The 18,749-nt window shown below is 39.9% G+C and overlaps 1 protein-coding gene across 2 annotated transcripts in view; it reads right to left on the reverse strand.

The window, feature by feature from the left end:
- The window catches only part of SCML2 (Scm polycomb group protein like 2), a 94,675-nt gene that overhangs the window by 54,316 nt on the left and 21,610 nt on the right, over positions 1-18,749 (reverse strand). For both annotated transcript variants that reach the window (XM_082608919.1, XM_082608918.1), the window contains exons 3-6: positions 17,501-17,569; positions 12,872-12,942; positions 11,823-12,057; positions 8,192-8,280 (exon numbers count right to left, since the gene is read on the reverse strand). In XM_082608919.1, the coding sequence (XP_082465045.1) occupies positions 8,192-8,280; positions 11,823-12,057; positions 12,872-12,942; positions 17,501-17,569 (464 nt within the window). The remainder of the gene's footprint in view (positions 1-8,191; positions 8,281-11,822; positions 12,058-12,871; positions 12,943-17,500; positions 17,570-18,749) is intronic.

Genomic DNA, 18,749 nt, shown 5'->3' on the forward strand with positions numbered 1-18,749 from the left:
ATTTTAAAATTCAAATGTATAACCTAAAAAGAAATCCCAATATGACAGTATGTTATCAATATCACTATTGGCTGGCAAGTAACAAAAACCAGAAAATGATTACAGACAAAATGCAATTTATTCTCTAAAGATTTTCATACTGTTTATTAATTCTTCTAGATTTCATGAAAACTCTATCAAATTTTCTTACATAAGTGCAGCCATACAAATAAATATTAATAAAGCTCTAGAAGAAAACAAATTTTTATTTTAAAAAAATCAAAGGAACTACTGTTTTAATAACACAGTAAATGAAAGGACTTATCTCAAAACAACCTCCTTCCAGATTTAGGTAACTGGCAAAATGGTTCCCTCTGCTGTCCACAAAAGGTAATGATACAAAGTTGCTTTAAAATGTGTTGTTTTCTTAAAATAAATTTATTTACTTATTTATTTATTTTTAGCTGCTTTGGGTCTTCGTTGCTGTGCGCGGTCTTTCTCTAGTTGCGGCAGGCAGGGGCTACTTTTCGTTGTGGCACGCAGGCTTCTGATTCTGGTGGCTTCTCTTGTTGCAGAGCATGGGCTCTAGGCACGCAGGCTCAGCAGTTGTGGCTCACGGGCTTAGTTGCTCAGCGGAATGTTGGATCTTCTCGGAACAGGGCTCGAGCCCTAAAATATGTTTTTAAAGAATACAGTTCGTGGGCTTCCCTGGTGGCGCAGTGGTTAAGAATCCGCCTGCCAATGCAGGGGACACAGGTTCGAGCCCTGGTCCGGGAAGATCCCGTATGCCGCGGAGCAACCAAGCTGGTGAGCCACAACTACCGAGCCTGCGCTCTAGAGCCCACACGCCTAGAGCCCATGCTCTGCAACAAGAGAAGCCACGGCAGTGAGAAGCCCGTGCACCACAACAAAGAGTAGCCCCCACTCGCCGCAACTAAAGAAAGCCCACGTGCAGCAACAAGGACCCAATGCAGCCCCAAAAATTAATTAATTAAAAAATATATATATAGTTTGTCATCATTCATTCTTGAATGACTTCCTAAACACAAAGATATAATTTGCAAAAGCAATAGCTAAAATAAACAAGGGATCATTCTCTTTTCTTTTACTGTAAGAAAATGATTCTGTTCTAGGTGGTGGCTAGCAAAGAATGGCCTTTTAACCTCCCTCCTTGCTTAGCCACAATATGGTTCTCCTTACAGGCTACTTTTTCACATATCCCTCTGACTGAAGCCAGTCTCAGCATTACCTACATTACCCTTCTGCCTGGAATATTCTTACCCTTGTAGTCTCAAGGTTCATTCCCTCCCTTTCTCCACAACTTCACTCAAATGGCAACTTCTCAGCAAGACCTTCCTGGCCAACCTATCTAAAATGACACCCTCCCTTCTCCTTAGCTTATACAACTATCAAACATAATACACATGTATTTATTATGGTTTACTATAAATTTACCAAGCTAGAAGGTAAGCTCCATAAAGCCTGGAGTTTTTTATAGCTTTGTTTACAGCTATATTCCTAGAGTCTACCTCTGATCACAAACTCCTATCCTTAATTTCTACTTTCTTACTTTTAATCAATTACTTCTTTGACCTCATCAAGAACTGTAGTCCTTTAACCTTCATTTATTCATTTACAAATATTTACTGAGTGCCTACTAAATGCCAGACACTACTGAAGGTTCTTGATATATATTAGCTAGCAAAATAAAAATCCTACCCTTGCAGTGCTCACATGCTAGTAAAGAGAAAGATGAGGAACATAAGAAGTAAAATATATTCTATGTTATAAATGATAAGTGCTCTGCAAAAAGAGAGAGAGCGAGAGAGAGGGAAGAGCAGAGTAAAGGGAGATCCAGAGAGCAATGTACGGGAGGGGTTGTGCAACTGTAAACAGGGTAATCAGGACAAGCCTCATCTGAAGGTGACATGTGAACAGAAGCCTGAAGGAGGTGATTATTAACCATGAAGTTATCTAGAGGAAGAGTGTTCTAGGCAGAGCCAACAGCCAGGGCCAAGGCCCTAAAACAGGAGATGTGTCTGAAATATTCGAAGAACAAGGAAGCAGAGTGTGGCTAAACTGCAGTATGCAAGTGGGTGGGCAGTAGGAAACGAGGTCAGAGAGATAGTGCCGGGTCGTATCATGTAGAGCTGCGGAGGCCACTGTAAGAACTCTGGCTCTTACTCTGAGTAAAACAGGGAGCCCCCTGGGTGGTTTTGAGCAGAGGAGTGATATAATCTCACTTATGTTTCTTTTTGTTTGTTTGTTTGTTTCTGTGGTACGCGGGCCTCTCACTGTTGTGGCCTCTCCCGTTGCGGAGCACAGGCTCCGGACGCGCGGGCTCAGCGGCCATGGCTCACGGGCCCAGCCACTCTGCGGCATGTGGGATCTTCCCAGACCGGGTCACGAACCCGTGTCCCCTGCATCGGCAGGCGGACTCTCAACCACTGCGCCGCCAGAGAAGCCCCTCACTTATGTTTTAAATGGAATACTCTGGTTGCTGTGTTGAGTACAGACTGTAAGGTTATAAATAAAGAGATCTATGAAGAGGTTACCACAGTAATCCAAGTGAGAGATAAAGGCAGCTTGTTCCAGCCGGATAGCAACGGAGATGGCAAGAAGTGGTTAGATTTCAAATATATTTTGAAGGTAGAGCAAATAGGGTTTCCATATGGACTGGATGTAGTGTGCGACAGAAATGATCGCCAAGGTTTTTGGCAGAAGCAAATGGAAGGATAGTTGCTACTCCCTGATATGGGAAAGGCTGCAGGTAGAGCAGTTTGACATGTCTGTTAGACATCCAAGTAGGGATACTGAGTAGGTAGGCTGGATATACAAGTCTGAGTTGGGAGCAAAAGGTCTGGAGCGGAAATATAAATTTGAAAGTCATCTGCATATAAACTGTATTTAAAGCCAGGAATTAGATGAGATCAGCAAGGAATTAATACAGATCAGAGTTTCTCAAACATGACACTACTGTCATTTGGGACCAGAACATTCTGTTGTAGGGGCTGTTCTGTGCAGTGTAGGATGTTTAGTAGCATCCCTGATCTTTATTCACTAGGTATAAGTAGCACCCACATACACACACAGTTGTGATAACCCAAAACGTCCCGTTTCACTGTATAAAGAAGAGAAGAGGGGACTTCCCTGGTGGTGTCCAGGGGTTGAGACTCTGCGCTCCCAATGTGGGGGGCCCAGGTTCGATCCATGGTCAGGGAGCTAGATCCCACATGCATGCCGCAACTAAGAATCCGCGTGCCGTAACGAAGATCCTGCACACAGCAACAAAGGTCCCACGTGCTGCAGCTAGGACCCAGCACAGCCAAATACATACATACATACATACATACATACATACATAATTTTTTTTAAAAAAAAGAAGAGAAGAGGACCAAACACTCTAACATTCTATCACACCCGTTCACGTCCAGGTTACAGAGCATCACATCACCACTTTCTTCTCAGCACCCCAAACCAACTTATCCCCTTGTCCTTGTTCTGTTACCTACAAACCTTAGTTCAATATCACCATCCACTTTACTATTTATTCTCAGTTGCCAAGCACTGCTGGAGAAAAGTCCCACATGCTTACTACATGTAGTGCTACACATATTTAGTCTTCATTCTCAGGTGAACCCTCCAAAATACTGTCGTATGTCCCTAGGTCGATCCCTCTCCCATCCTACATGGCAGCTATTCCAAACCTTTATCATTTGCCTTAAGACCAATAATGTTTCCTCACTATACATTCATTACTTTATTTGTTAACTGACTTTCTCCCAAACCACAGAGTAAGCTCTCTGCCTTGGTGTTGGAATATAGTAGACTTTCCATCTATGTATGAATCCTTCCCTCCAGCCTTTGTCAGTTTCCTATTTCAGAGTAAATCGAGGCCATCAGGAATGAACTCTATCAATATTCTGCCCCCACAATTACAAATTTAACTCTATCTGAGGACACTTTTCAGCTGGTCTTCAGTTCTTGCTAATGTAACTGATGAACTTCCTATCTACCAAATAGTCAAGAATCAGCTTTCCTTTTAACTGACCTCTACTAAGTACCTGATATGGGTACTTATACATCATAAAGGTGAGTGGGTATTTCTCAAGGTTCTAAACTTGACACTCTTCTCTTCTCCTTCTATATATTCTCTTTGGACTACCTCATTCATGCTCAAGGCTTCCACCCCTACCATTTAAGCTAAAAACTCCCAAATCCACGTACCCAAGCCAAACCTTATTTCTAAGTTCTAAATACTTTATGTCTAATGTCTGGTGGTAGTCATTCCTCCTCAAACTTCCCAGAGGCACTTCAACATGTCGAAAACTAAACCTACCTTCTCCCTCTCTATGTATTCATCTCCTGTACTCCCCCATGCTTTCTTTATTCATCGAACAAACAAGTACGTACCAGGACGTATGATAGGCACTGCAAATACAAAGCCATGTTAACTTTTCAAAACGAACTCACAGTCTAGGAACCAAGAGACAGTGAAAATAATAATATAATCCAATAACCACAAAGACTGACATATGGGGGACTTCTCTGGTGGCGCAGTGGTTAAGAATCCGCCTGCCGGGCTTCCCTGGTGGTGCAGTGGTTGAGAGTCCACCTGCCGATGCAGGGGACACGGGTTCGTGCCCCGGTCCAGGAAGATCCCACATGCCGTGGAGCGGCTGGGCCCGTGAGCCATGGCCACTGAGCCTGTGCTCCGCAACGGGAGAGGCCACAACAGTGAGAGGCCCGCGTATCACAAACAAAACAAAACAAAACAAAACAAAACAAGACAGAATCCGCCTGCCAATGCAGGGGACACAGGTTCAAGCCCTGGTCCGGGAAGACTCCACATGCTGTGGTGCAACTAAGCCCATGCACCACAACTACTGAGCCTGTGCTCTAGAGCCCGCGAGCCACAACTACTGAAGCCCGTGCACCTAGAGCCCGTGCTCCACAACAAGAAAAGCCACCACCGTGAGAAGCCCGCGCACCGCAATGAAGAGTAGCCTCTGCTCGACGCAACTAGAGAAAGGCCCGCATGCAGCAATGAAGACCCAACACAGCCATAAATAAATAAATAAATAAATAAATTTTTAAAAATGACTGACATATGCACAAGGTGCTACAGAAGTATAAGAATACAGAGGCAAAAATAGGGAAGGTATCCTGGGGGATTTAATGCCTGAAATGAATCTTAAAATAAAAATAGGAATTAACCAGAGATAATCAGCCTAAAAAAAGGAATATGGTATGGACAGGCTATTATAAGCAATTTAGAACATAAAATCCAAAGCAAGAAGTGGCAACTGTAAAGCAGATCACAGAGCACCTTAAAGGCCATATTAACAAACTTATACTTCATCCTGAATGCAAATGGGAACTTCAAAGGAGTTTTAAGTATGGAATGATGTGATGATATGGCTTCTGTATCAGATATTTCTAGCAGTTGTGTTTAAGGGTGACAATTATAGGCAGTTATAAGGCTAGTTGAACAGTCTAGGCAAGAGGAAAGCCTGCACAAGGGGCAGTGGTATTAAGGTTAGAAAGAAGAGACACAACAAAGAAATAATTAGCAAGCTAAGTAGGTGGGCCTTCCTAATTAATTGGCTATCCAGAGGCCAGGGTCAAGGAGGAGTGAGGATTTAAGATGGCTCCTGGCCAAGTTCCAAGCTTGGCTGAAAAGAGCACCCCACAAATCAGTAAGAGTAAGAAAAGAAATCCAGTAGAAAAAAGGCAAAGGCTATAATCAGGCGATTCACAGAAAAATAAAAGGCCATTAAACACATTTTAAAAGTTCAATTTCACTGGTAATCACTTCAATGCAAATTACAATGGGATACCATTACCATTCCCACCTCCAAAAAAAGATTCACAAAATTTTTAAAGATAGACAATATTCATTGCTAGTAAAGGTGTGGGAATACGAATATATCTATACACTAATACTGGAGCATAGTCTGGAACACCCTTTTAAGGTGCAATTTAACAGTATATTTCAACACTTAAAGCATACATTCCCTTTGAACCAGGAATTCTAAGAATGTAGGCATTTACACTTATATAAAAAGTTCTATATGAACTATAGAACATTCTATAAGAGTGTCCACTGTAGATGATTTAAGCAAGAATATGGAGACAACCTAAACATCAATCCTTAGGGAGAGGTTAAACCACTTAAGGTAATCCATACCACAGAAGAGTACAATACAACCTAAAATATATATGAAACGAAATGGAAATTTCAAAAAATCCCTATTTTAGGGGAAAAACTAAATCACAAAATATATTCCAATTTATGTTTAAGAAATAAAAGCCCATATATGCTTGCGAATGCACAGATAAAGGTCAAGAAGAACATTTTGGAGAGAACAGTAGAATGGAGGAATGGACGGGATAAATGGACACTCATTTTTCACTTTAGTTAAGTATATAGTTTGATTTTTCCCCCCACACAAAGATGAATTACTTTTATAATTTTAAAAATGAAAAACATAATGTGACATGTGGCATGTGACTAGCTGATAAAGCAACTTAATAAGTAAAATAGATCCAGTGGCTTTTCTAAAGCCACAGCCTAAGCTAATAAGTATTTAATAAAGACTACTACTAAACATCTCTTTTGTTGTTAGCTATCCTCACATATGCTTTACACAATGCCCAAAGGGATTGCATTCACCTGTGCCCCTTGCTGGTAGGGCAAGCCCACTTACAGCATTCATGCTGCTCAAAGCTATACTCAAAGATTTTTTCTTTGCAATGCAGGAATCATGTCAATTGACACTGTACATCTTTATATCTTTAGTCTTCTTGAAAAGTTTTTAAAACCTACAATCAATGTTTACCATTCCTGATATGAATGGCTGTAATAAAATTTAAGTGACTGAGAAAACAATGAGGACAGAGAGTGAGAAAGAAATATTTTGACCCATAATTTAACTAAAACTTGGCTTTCATTCATTGTTTCTTAACACAGTGTACTCTTTCAACATTTTCTCAAGAGCATGAACTATTTTTGGAATTTTCCCTCTTTGTTATATAACAAGTATTTCCTTATAACAAATTCTTTCTGATGACTGGTTATAACATTCTTTTACTTCTGCAACCAAATCTCTCCAAGTAACTTTCAAGTGGTTTTTTTGTCCCATCATTTTCTCCAATATCAAAGAGACGAGTAACATAGCAAACTGAGGCGAAGCTTCACTTCCGAAGGTACATAAAAAATAATAACAAACATTTGCTTCCAGTAGAGTACCCCTTTTTGTATCTGAGGTCAAGAAAGAAGGTACTAATTCATTTTGACTACTGGATGATTAAAACTGAGCCTTTTTTTATGACTTGCTGTTACGGGCTGAATTGTGTCTCTATGTCTCACCGCCCACCCAACCAAAATTCATATGTTTAAGTCCTAACCCCAGTACCTCAGAATGTGATTGTATTTGGAGATAGGGTCTTTAAAGAGATAATTAAGTTAAAATAAGGCCATTATGGTGGGCCCTAATCCAATATGACCAATGTCCTCATAAGAGGAGGAAGTTAGGATGCAGATACATAGCTCATGTATCTTTTCCTCCCAAAGAGGAGAAGATGACTATCTATAAACCAAGGAGAGGGGCCTCAAAAGAAACCAAGCCTGCTGACACCTTGATCTCAACTTCTAGCCTCCAGAGCTGTGAGAAAATAAATTTCTGTTCAAGCCACTGTTATGGACTGAGTTACATCTTCCCAAAATTCATAATTTGACGCCCTAACTCCCAATGTGACTATATTTAGAAACAGGACATTTAAGGAGGTAATAAAGGTTAAGTGAGGTCCTAATGGTGGGGCCCTAAGCCCATAGGACTAGTGTCTTTTCTAGAGAAAGGGAAACCAAAGATCCCTCTCTTCCATGCATGCACAGAGAAGAGGCCATGTGAGGACAGAGCGAAAAGACGATAAGCTGAGAAGAGAGGCCTCACCAGAAACCAACCCTGATGACACTTTGATCTTGGACTTCTTGCCTCCAGAAATGTGAAAAAATAAATATCAGTAATTTAAGCCACCCAGTCTGTGGTACTTTGCTACAGCAGCCCGAGCAGACTAATACACTTGCCAATCAAGTAATTTTAAAAGCATTTTTGCTTTCCATATCAGAGAAGACAAAGCATTTAAGCACCCACTAAAACAATAAAACCACAGCCCAGTTGATGGAAGCTTTTCATAACATCTTTCTCACCTTCTTAAAGAATGCTGCAGGTGCCATTTCAGATCCACTCAGTGTTCGCAAGAGGAACATTGGCCAAGATGATGTGTTCATCTGGTACCCTATTTTATAAAATAAAGCAGAAATCAATTTTAAAAAGCCTCCCTGTGATATTACAGCAAGTTGGTATTTAAAAAAATGTTTCATTTACCATTCTCCTCCAGAGAATGACTTTCTTATTGAGGAACTCAGGAAATGGGCAAGAGGAGCTGGTGCACCCTCCAATCAGTGCTACTGTATCCACTGTACTATTAAACAAGAATGCTACAGTGGGGGTAGAAATTCTCATCTTAAAGAAGCCACTAGCTAGGGTTCACCAACATACACGTATATGTTGGGAATGGGCCATACTACTAGGAGAAATCCAAGCCAGAGCCCAGGAGAGCTTCCATTCCCCACCAACAACCACACACGCAGGGTAAAAAGGCTGCAAAAGACTTCCAGTCCCTCCTTTTCCTCAGAGCCCCTGCCTTATTTCCTTTCCAAAAGACAGTTTTCTGTCAAACTCAGCAAATGTACACTTATGATGGTGCATTTCACCATATGTAAATTTCGCCTCAAAAGGAAAAAACCTGTAAATAAACAGTGAACTCTAGTTAATGATATGCATGCAAACGTATTTAGGAGAAATGCACTGATGTCAATAACTTATCCTGAAGTGCACTTAAAAATATGATGGACTGATGAATCGACAGGAGGACAGATGGACAGATAAGTGATAAAGCAAGTATAGTAAAATGATAACCGGTAGAGCCTAGGTAGTGGGTATGTGGGTGTTCACTGTAAAATTCTTTCACCTTTTTTGTAGGTTTGAAATTTTTCATACATTATATTGGGAAAAAAGACAGCTCTCACTTTAGTAATCTTTGCTCACACTAAATGATCTTATCTTAGAACTTGTATCAGGTACTATCAAAATAGACTCAACAGGTGTCTTCTCTAGAGATCTCATCAATTAATGGTGAATATCACAGCATCTGGCATGTGCAGCGGGGAGCAACCATCTGCTAGTTTTAGTATTTTCTGGGGGCAATCTGTTACATGCAACACTTGCCTCCCTTGATGCCAGAATTGGTGAGAACTTGGCATGCATCCCTGATGAATACATGCATTAAGATAGGGAGGCACATGAATCACATTGGCAATGGGTCCATCAATAGGATAAAATATGCAAGGAATTTCAGACAGAAAGTCATCCTATAATAATCATGTACCAAAACACCCTTAATCTGACTAGGAAAATGATTGTTGCTAGGGAAAAATGGGGGAGGGTTGTTATACACTCTCTTAAAATAAATCAGTATTATTAGTGATATCTAATAAATAGTTATCCACAGCATGGATTCTCCACACTGTGGTTAGAATAGTGCATAAGAATCATTCTCTGGTCCTTATGCCTTTCTCTTAACCCCCAACTTATCCTATTACATGATGTACCACGATTTTCTTTTTTAATTTAGCATTTTTCTTAATTCTTTAATTGCCTAAAGTCAAACATAGATTAAAAGGTCAAAAAAGATCAAAGTGCATGTTAAAAATTCAAACACAGATAAAACTAATCCATGATATTAGGAAGTCTGGACAGTAGTTACCTTTGGGAAGGAGGAGGATATGACTGGGGATCAGCAGGAATGGGGCTTCTAGGGTGCTGACAATGTTCTATTTCTTGATTTGGGTGTTGGTTATACAAGTGTGCTCATTTATAAGCTGTACACTTTTCTCCATGTATGTTGAAACTTTAAAAAAACCTTTTAGGGACTTCCCTGGTGGCGCAGTGGTTAAGAATGCGCCTGCCAATGCAGAGGACATGGGTTCGATCCCTGGTCCAGGAAGATCCCACATGTCACGGAGCAACTAAGCCTGTGTGCCACAACTACTGAGCCCACACGCCACAACTACGGAAGCCTGCATGCCCTAGAGCCCATGCACTGCAACTACTGAGCCCACGCACTCTAGGGCCTGTGTGCCGCAACTACTGAGCCTGCGTGCTGCAACTACTGAAGCCTGGATGCCTAGGGCCTGTGCTCCACAACAAGAGACGCCACTGCAATGAGAAGCCCATGCACTACAACGAAGAGTAGCCCCCGCTCGCCACAACTAGAGAAAGCCCATGCGCAGCAACAAAGACCCAATGCAGCCAAAAAAAAAACAAAAAAAAACAAAAAAAAAACCTTTTAAATAATAACCTTTAAGGTTTAAATAAACCTTTTAAAAAGGAAAATGAAATAAGTTGTGTTATATTAAAACGGAAACTATTCAAAAGCGCCTGATGAGCAAATTGGCAAAAACTGTATTTTTTTATTATGTGCTGTCAAAATACATACTAATCAGCGTGTACTGCTATGTATTTCATATTTTTAATTAATAAACTCTAAAAGTAATTTGCAAAAAGAATGATTATAAACTTGGTTATGTGTTTGAAATGCTGACAATCACAATAGCTATGTTTCCTTTAAACAAAATACAAACACATAGTATCATGTTGTAAACAGAGAAATAAAATCCAAACAGAGAAGCACTAAGCCTCAGGTTTATATTATGTCTCTTACAGAATTCTGTATTATTTAAGAAATACTATAAAAATAAACAACGAAAAATGTGAATGATATGAAGAAAGAAAAGGGGAAAAGCATAAAATACATACACCCTAAACCATCTTCTTGGAATAACACATCTCTGATTAGTTTTTTCAAATATTTTAAACCAAATTAGGAATAAGTAACAATTACAGCAAGGACAGTATAAAAAGATATTGCTAAAAGAGTAGTTATTATTATCTTACATTTTTGGTTCTCAGGGAACTTTTCACTAGTAGGAGACAAAAAAATCCATTCTCTCACTGTGCTTTATAATAGAGAATTTTCATTTTTAGCATTGTAAAGAAGAAACAAAAACCAATACCCACCATTCACTCAGAATGTAGAATAAACTAAATCCTTACATTCTACAGAATACCATGGTACTCTTTAAAAGAGAAAATTTTTGCACAAAATTAGTGTCACACACTTCTTACCTTTTAAAAACTTGGTCAAAATTGAGAGCTTTGTATTAAAAACCTTTGCTGAAGAGTTCCATCCATCTCCTCCTTTTCAAAGATCTATAGGTACTGACTCCTACCCCTCTCACCGTGACTTCTTCCCACATAGGTGTAATGAAATTCCCAAGTCTGAAACTGGAGTCCCGATATAAAATCATACCCTTCTGCTGTGCTCATCCCCATACCAAAAATGATGAATGGCTCATTAGACAATATTGAGGGAGGAAGTGACTCATATCAAATGCTACAAACTTCTCCCCCAGAAGGGTTTCTGAATCTGCATGAGTAATCCAGTAGAGCTGTTTTTGACATTTCAAGTTTTAAGGCAGAATGAGTCTTGCTCTGGAGTGGGGAACCTTTAGCACACAAATGCCAAATGTGTACTTAGGTGAAACTCTATAACATATGGTACTGAGTTACTTTCTCATACATTCTCCACAGTAACCACCTGACTATCTATTTGTAAGAATGCCCAGAAGAAGAGATTTTTAAAAGGCCAGTTAAAATTATTTCTATTGAATATTACATTAACAAGAATATGTTATTTTAAAAACTGTTTATCCTTACCCAGTGGAGGCTGAAGTAAGTCCCCCTCCTTTTCACATGTCCCAACAGGCTGTATGTCCGGAGAATCAACAAGCCGCCAAAAATCATTTCTGTTGTCACTACCGTCCAGTCTTAAACGTAGCCTGGCACCAGTAATTCCAACGACTGTGGCGATACATATTGAAGTCATATTGCGAGGGTCATGGGCTTCCACTTTCATACCAACTTTGAAGTCATTAGCTGGTGGAATCTTGGACTATATATATACACACATATAAGTAAAATTCTGTTAAAACGCATCAACTATAAGAAAATCAAATGGTCAGTTATGTACCAGAACACGCGAGGAACGTTTTAAGTAACAGTCACAGCAGTTGGTGAACAAAGTTAAGAGTTATAAGGGTTAAGAAAAAGATCTTCTCCAAACCCTCTCCTTGGCTTGACATGCAGCCTGACTTGGCTGCCCACTGCTGGTCTTACTCATCTGCCCACTTCCAGGCAACCCAAATACAGCCTCAAAAATGCATCCTGAGTGGCTTTCTAAAATAAGAATATGATTAGGCCATTCCCCTTAAAATAAGCCGAACGGCAGCTCACCACTGCCTAACATAAAGTCCAAATCCTCAGTACAGGTTAAAAGCCACCGCACCTTAATCTCATTCCCATACTATCACTTCTACCCACTTTGTGCTTCAGCCATCCCATACCATCCCTTAACACTCAGGTTCTTTTACACCCACGTGCCTTTGCTTTGGATGTTCTCTCTGCCTGGAATATCCCTCCCCTCATCCCAACCACCTCAGATAGCCACCTCTTCTGTAAGCCCTCCCAGTATAGTTACCACACTTTTCATAATTAATTATTTACATGTCTGTCTTTCTCTCCAGATCTGACATAAAGTAAATTCTTAATGAATGGATGCAAAGAGACCATCTGGTTCTTAAGCAGCACTACCACAATCCCACTATCTCCTCACACTACTAGAACCTAACAATCACACAGGCACCCCTCAACAAGTTAATAGTTTACATCAATATATACAACAGGACATCTACAGAATTTTGGCATACCTGTCTGAAACACTCCGAAGGAGCACTTAAAGATCCAGTCTCTTTCAAGTAATTTTCCCAGTGAAAATCATCTGGAAAAAAACACGCAAAAAATAGTTTTGTTGTTTCCTTTTTTTGGCCGTGCCATGCAGCTTATGGGATCTTAGTTCCCTGACCAGGAATCGAACCTGGGCCCACGGCAGTGAACATGCCGAGTCTTAACCACTGGACCAGCAGGGAATTCCCATTAATACATATAATATGTATACTAACTTTCAGGAATAAAATGGGTTTTAGTTCCATATCTCTTCAAAGAAATACTTCTTAAAGAACAGATTCAAATTTCCTGATCTACATTTGACTACCAGCATGGAAATAAAAAATAAGACAACTTCCTGATAATAATAGCTCTGATATAAATTACAATCCAGATCATCTTGATGAAATGAAGACTGCAGCACAGTGATTCTGAAAATGTGAACTCTAGAAATAACTAAAGGACTTTTTATAGAGTAATAGCAAATTCTACTCATATGTCTCAAATATAAATTTACTCAAGACGTGTTTTTACCATTTCATCCCATTACTGTGAAGGCGTTTCTTTGTTTTTCACAGGGATCTAAAGGTGTTTAGTTGTGTGGTATAGCAGAAATAAAGCAATACTTTATGGAAAGAAAAACTCTGAGAAACAGCATTGTTTCTCAATTGACTATTAGATCCCCATCCAGGGTGTTAAGAATATGGTAGCAGAACAAAGCAGAAACCAGTCATCAGTGCAATGACTGATATGCATTGTTGTAATTATCTATATTTTTTACAAACTCTTGCTGTCCTTTCTCTCACTTAGTCTTCATGATATATTATAATGCTAGAAGAGAAGGTCAAAAAGCAGTATACTTTGCCTGAACACTTCAATTCCCTGTGCCAGTCACACTGCCAAGACACTGAAAGACTTGATAGCAGTATTAAAGGTACTATTAATTCATACAAAGTTTAATTCTCATCAACCATGAGGTTTTTTCTATACTCTTGTCTAATTTCCTCACTATAAAAATACTGGGTTCGACAGTTCCCTCCCTAGGGGAATCTGTGTTACTAGCCTCTTATATATCCTTTAAAGGATATAGCAGTTCCACTTACACACTGCTAATAAATGTTTAACAGCCAACTTTCCAGAAAATACAAACAAACAAAAAGCCTGACTGGTAGTGTTTGCAGATTCCTGTGGTGTAAATACTACCATCATGGCTGATTGATTGCAAGGTGCCAAGGTAAAGTCACCAACTACAAAGTTGGGAAGAAATATGTACCACTGGCTCTCCCAAGCTGATGTGAGCCAGCTTCAGAATATCACTGTTACCTGAAAGTATGCATTTATATGTGTATGTACACATATTATATATGGTATTAAGCATGTCATATGTAACACTGTATACCCTTATAGAGATTTTTCCACTAAAAAAAAAAATACTGGGTTTAATTCTTCTTCCAGATAATGTAAAGCAAGTACTACCACAGTGCTGAAAGGTATGCAGCAGAATGTCAAGAACACAGGCTCTGGAGCTGAACCTGCCGCCTTTCAGTCAGACTCTGCCTCTTACTAACTATGTGACCCTGAGCAAGTCATCTCACTTTCTCAGCCTCAGTTCCTTCATCTATAAAATGAGGAAAGTAATACATATGGTATAAGGTATTTTGAGAACTAAGTGAAGTAGTACACATGCAAGTAACTCAATAAATGGTTTATGTTATTATTCTAAAACTAAATGTCATAGTTGTGCCTAAACTTAAGAATACTGGATAGCTTTATTAAAAGTGAAAACTGAGATCTGTGGCTCCAAAATTTAACTGACCAAGTTATTTCAGTGACCTCCTAAGCACTAACCTGACAATCAAGAGACCCAAGGTTCTAAGTGAAGCTCTACCACCATATGACCTTGGAGAGCATTACAAAAGAAGAACAAAACAAAACATGAATGGGGGAAAAAATCTGACTAGGATGTCATTAAGGAGCCACCATACCAGGAAGAAAGGAGTACAAGTTGAAAATAATGACTGAGAAATCAAAACCATTTCACAATTATACCTCAAAAAACTTAATTAAGACTCTTCCACAAACCAGTTACATTTGCAAAATTTTTCAATGACATTGGAAAATACTTTATCCAACACAATTTTTAAAATATTCTATTACCATTTGTGTCTTAATGGGCTATAATTTGAACTAGCAAGTCCTTTATACCAGTGCTCCGTAATACGATTATTTTCTATTGCACTGCTAGTTAATTTAACCTTTGGAGCCTTAATTTTTTTCTTTATTCATAAGGCAAAAATTTTTAGTCCACAGAACCGTTCAGCTTGGTTGCCCATATGATGAGAGCCTGCCAATAACATGGGGGAAACACACATAGCAAAAGGCTTTACTAATTTAGATTTGATACATCTACAATATCACAGCTGGAATTGCTGACCAGGAGCCAAAATAGTCAAAGTCACAGACAAGCATGAAGTTCCCGTCTGCCTCTGCATCTTATCCTCACTGACAGATTTGGCGGGGGTGGGTGGGGGGGTGGATTTACCCTCTCTCAGAAAGGAGCGCTGGGAACTGATAGGCCTGTTCATGAGACAGATGTACGTACACAACTTTGTGATCTGACTGTTACCTGCACGTCTATGGTCCTTCTTGTTTGATTTGTACTCTATTCTAGTCCATACATTAACGCAAACACCTTTCAGCAAACTGAACATAATCTATGAGGCCCCCCCGTCTTCTCCAGAGTAAATCAGAATCATAATGTCTTCTACCAGTGCTGGGTTTGGGTTCAGAGGCCATGTAAAGAAAATGGGCAAAATATCTAGAGCTTGAAGCTTCTCAGCTGAATGATCAGCACCCAATAATACCTCATAGCATTTATCACAACTGTAACTGGGCATTTGTTTAATGTCTACTTAAGCTCAAAGACAGCAAGAATCATGTCTGTCTTATTCATCAATGGATTCCCATAGAAGGTCACTAGTATGTGTCAGGCACTGTACTAGGTACTGCAGATGCAGCAGTTAATAAAACAGACAAAAATCCTGGCTCTCCTGGAGCTTACCTTCCAGCAGTCACTCACTGATTTCTGAAATGAGATGTTAGAGTGAGAGCCCTGAGAAATATCTGCAGATGTCTGTCAATTTGATTAAGTAATATCATTTTTAATCAGAATTTCTCAGAGAGTTTGAGAATTTTGAAAAGTTATTAGTTTCAACCTTTAAGAATATATTTTTTCAAATTTATTTTCATGAAATTTCCAGAATAGGAAAATCTATAGAGACAGAAAGTAGATAAGTGGTTGCCTAGGGAGAGGCACTGGGAGGAAATGGGGAGTGGCTGTTAGTTGGGTACAGGATTTCTTTTTAGGGTGATGAAAATGTTCTAAAATTGATTATGGTGATGGTTACATAACTCTGGGAATGTACTATGAGAACCACTGACTGTATATTTGAAATGGGTGGATTGTACGATATATGAATTATATCTCAATAAAACTGTTATATTAAAAAAATGGAAAGGAATTTGTAGGGATAAGGGAGAACATTCTAACCTAATGGCCTCCATTTCCTTTGGAGGGTTTTGGGGGTTGGAAGGAAGACCTGAGGAACAAAATAAGGCCAATGGGAAAGAGAGCTAAGGAAACACTGGGGACACAGCTACAGTGAGAAAGAATGACTCCATGGGGATTACCTCTATAGGCAATCTTCCTGTAGGAACAGAAAGTCATGGGTGAACTACTTACTCCAAGAGTAGGGCTGGCAGGGCAGGTACAACAGAAAGACAAGGGGCAAGAGGTTTGCCTGGAAATCTCTGGTAAACACAGTAAGTTTGCTGTAGTATTTTTTTAATTCAGCCTTTTGTCTATGTATGACTTACTTTCTCATTTTCCTTAAGAGCAGGTGCAATGGGTCAGATTCTATCTCCTGAGTCTCTGATGTAGTGCTATATACATGCTGTTCACAATAAAAAAACTTAAAACATGAATTAATAACTCAGACTTCACAAATAAAGTTAACATTTACTGAACATTTACTATAAGCCTAGGCATTATATTAGGTGCTTTACACTCATTTTCTTTAATTCTAATAGTTCCACGAGGTAAGTAGTATTTATTATCCCTGTGCTACACAGGAGAAAAAGGAGACTAAGAATGTTGAGTAATTTGCCCAAGGTCACAAGACCAGTAAAGAATGAGGCCAAGATTCTAGAACAGGTCTGTCAGACCCCCCTCAATGCCTAAGCTTTAATCCACTGGACTGTCTTTTGACCATCAAAAAAGGACTTTCACATTGACTCTAGTGTTAGAAGCGTTTTTATCAATAATCAAATTATTTTAAATTGGTAATTCATGGTAATTAGTAACTATATATCTTTAATTTGGCAACATTTGCACTGAAATACAGGGTTATCTTTTAACTTAATCCCTCTCTCCGTGAAACCAAAGTAAAATTTCCAAAATTAAATACTATCTTTTTGACCTTTCCTACTGCTTAGGTTTTATATTTACAGGAGCTTACTATACAGAGATTATATCAAAAGCAGTAAGAGAGGAGTTTATATCAACACTGAGTGAGGAAGAAAAATATGTTGTACTGAACTAATTTAAAACCTACCGTTTTGCACAGAGGATGTGCCTGACTGAGGAGCTTTCTCTTGATTCTCCTTCTTTGCATCCATTGACTCTTAAAAAAAAAGAAAGAAAATAGTGAGAAATAACAGAAGGCTAGAGCAACAGTTTGAAAGAGTACTTATAAAAACCATAAACTAGGGCCTCCCTGGTGGCGCAGTGGTTGGGAGTCCGCCTGCCAATGCAGGGGATACGGGTTCGTGCCCCGGTCTGGGAGGATCCCATGTGCTGCGGAGCGGCTGGGCCCGTGAGCCGTGGCCGCTGGGCCTGCGCGTCCAGAGCCTGTGCTCTGCAACGGGAGAGGCCACGGCAGTGAGAGGCCCGTGTACCGCAAAAAAAAAAAAAAAAAAAAAAAAAAAACCATAAACTAAAACTATTTTCTAATAGAAGCCAGTTTTAATTTTATAATTAATATCCGCATTTTCTGCATAGGACTTCACTTTCCAATATATAATGTACCTTTTCTTAAATTTTATTTATTTATTTATCTATCTATTTATTTTTATTTTTGGCTGAGTTGGGTCTTTTGTTGCTGCGCGCAGGCTTCTCTCCAGTTGCAGCGAGCGGGGGCCACTCCTCGTTGCGGTGCGCGGGCCTCTCACTGTGGTGGCCTCCCCTGCTGCGGAGCACGGGCCCTAGGTACATGGGCCTCAGTAGTTGTGGTACATGGGCTCAGCAGTTGTGGTTGGAGGGCTCTAGAGTGCAGGCTCAGCAGCTGTGGCACACGGGCTTTGCCGCTCCGTGGCATGTGGGATCTTCCCAGAGCTGGGCTCGAACCCGTGTCCCCTGCATTGGCAGGCGGACTCCCAACCACTGCGTCACCAGGGAAGCCCATAATGTACCTTATAATTTGCTTGTTTGTTTATTGTATGTCTCACTTCACTCACTCAAACGTAAGCTCCAAAAGATCAGGAATTTTTAAATTTTATTTTGTCTCCTTTGTTCACTGCTGTATCCTCAGTGCCTAGAAAAGGACCTGGCATACAGAACACCCTTGAGCATTTGTTAAATGAATGAACGAACAAACCAAAATGAGCTGAGTTGATCCTTACAATGTTCAGATTAATGTGCCTCAGAAATAAAGTGCATGCTTTTGAGAATTTAAAACAAAAGGGGGGCTTCCCTGGTGGCACAGTGGTTGAGAGTCCGCCTGCCGATGAAGGGGACACGGGTTCGTGCCCCGGTCCGGGAAGATCCCACATGCCGCAGAGCGGCTGGGCCCATGAGCCATGGCC

Source organism: Mesoplodon mirus (genome assembly GCF_964341445.2).
Source record: "Mesoplodon mirus genome assembly, chromosome: X".
Taxonomy (NCBI): Eukaryota; Metazoa; Chordata; class Mammalia; order Artiodactyla; family Ziphiidae; genus Mesoplodon; species Mesoplodon mirus.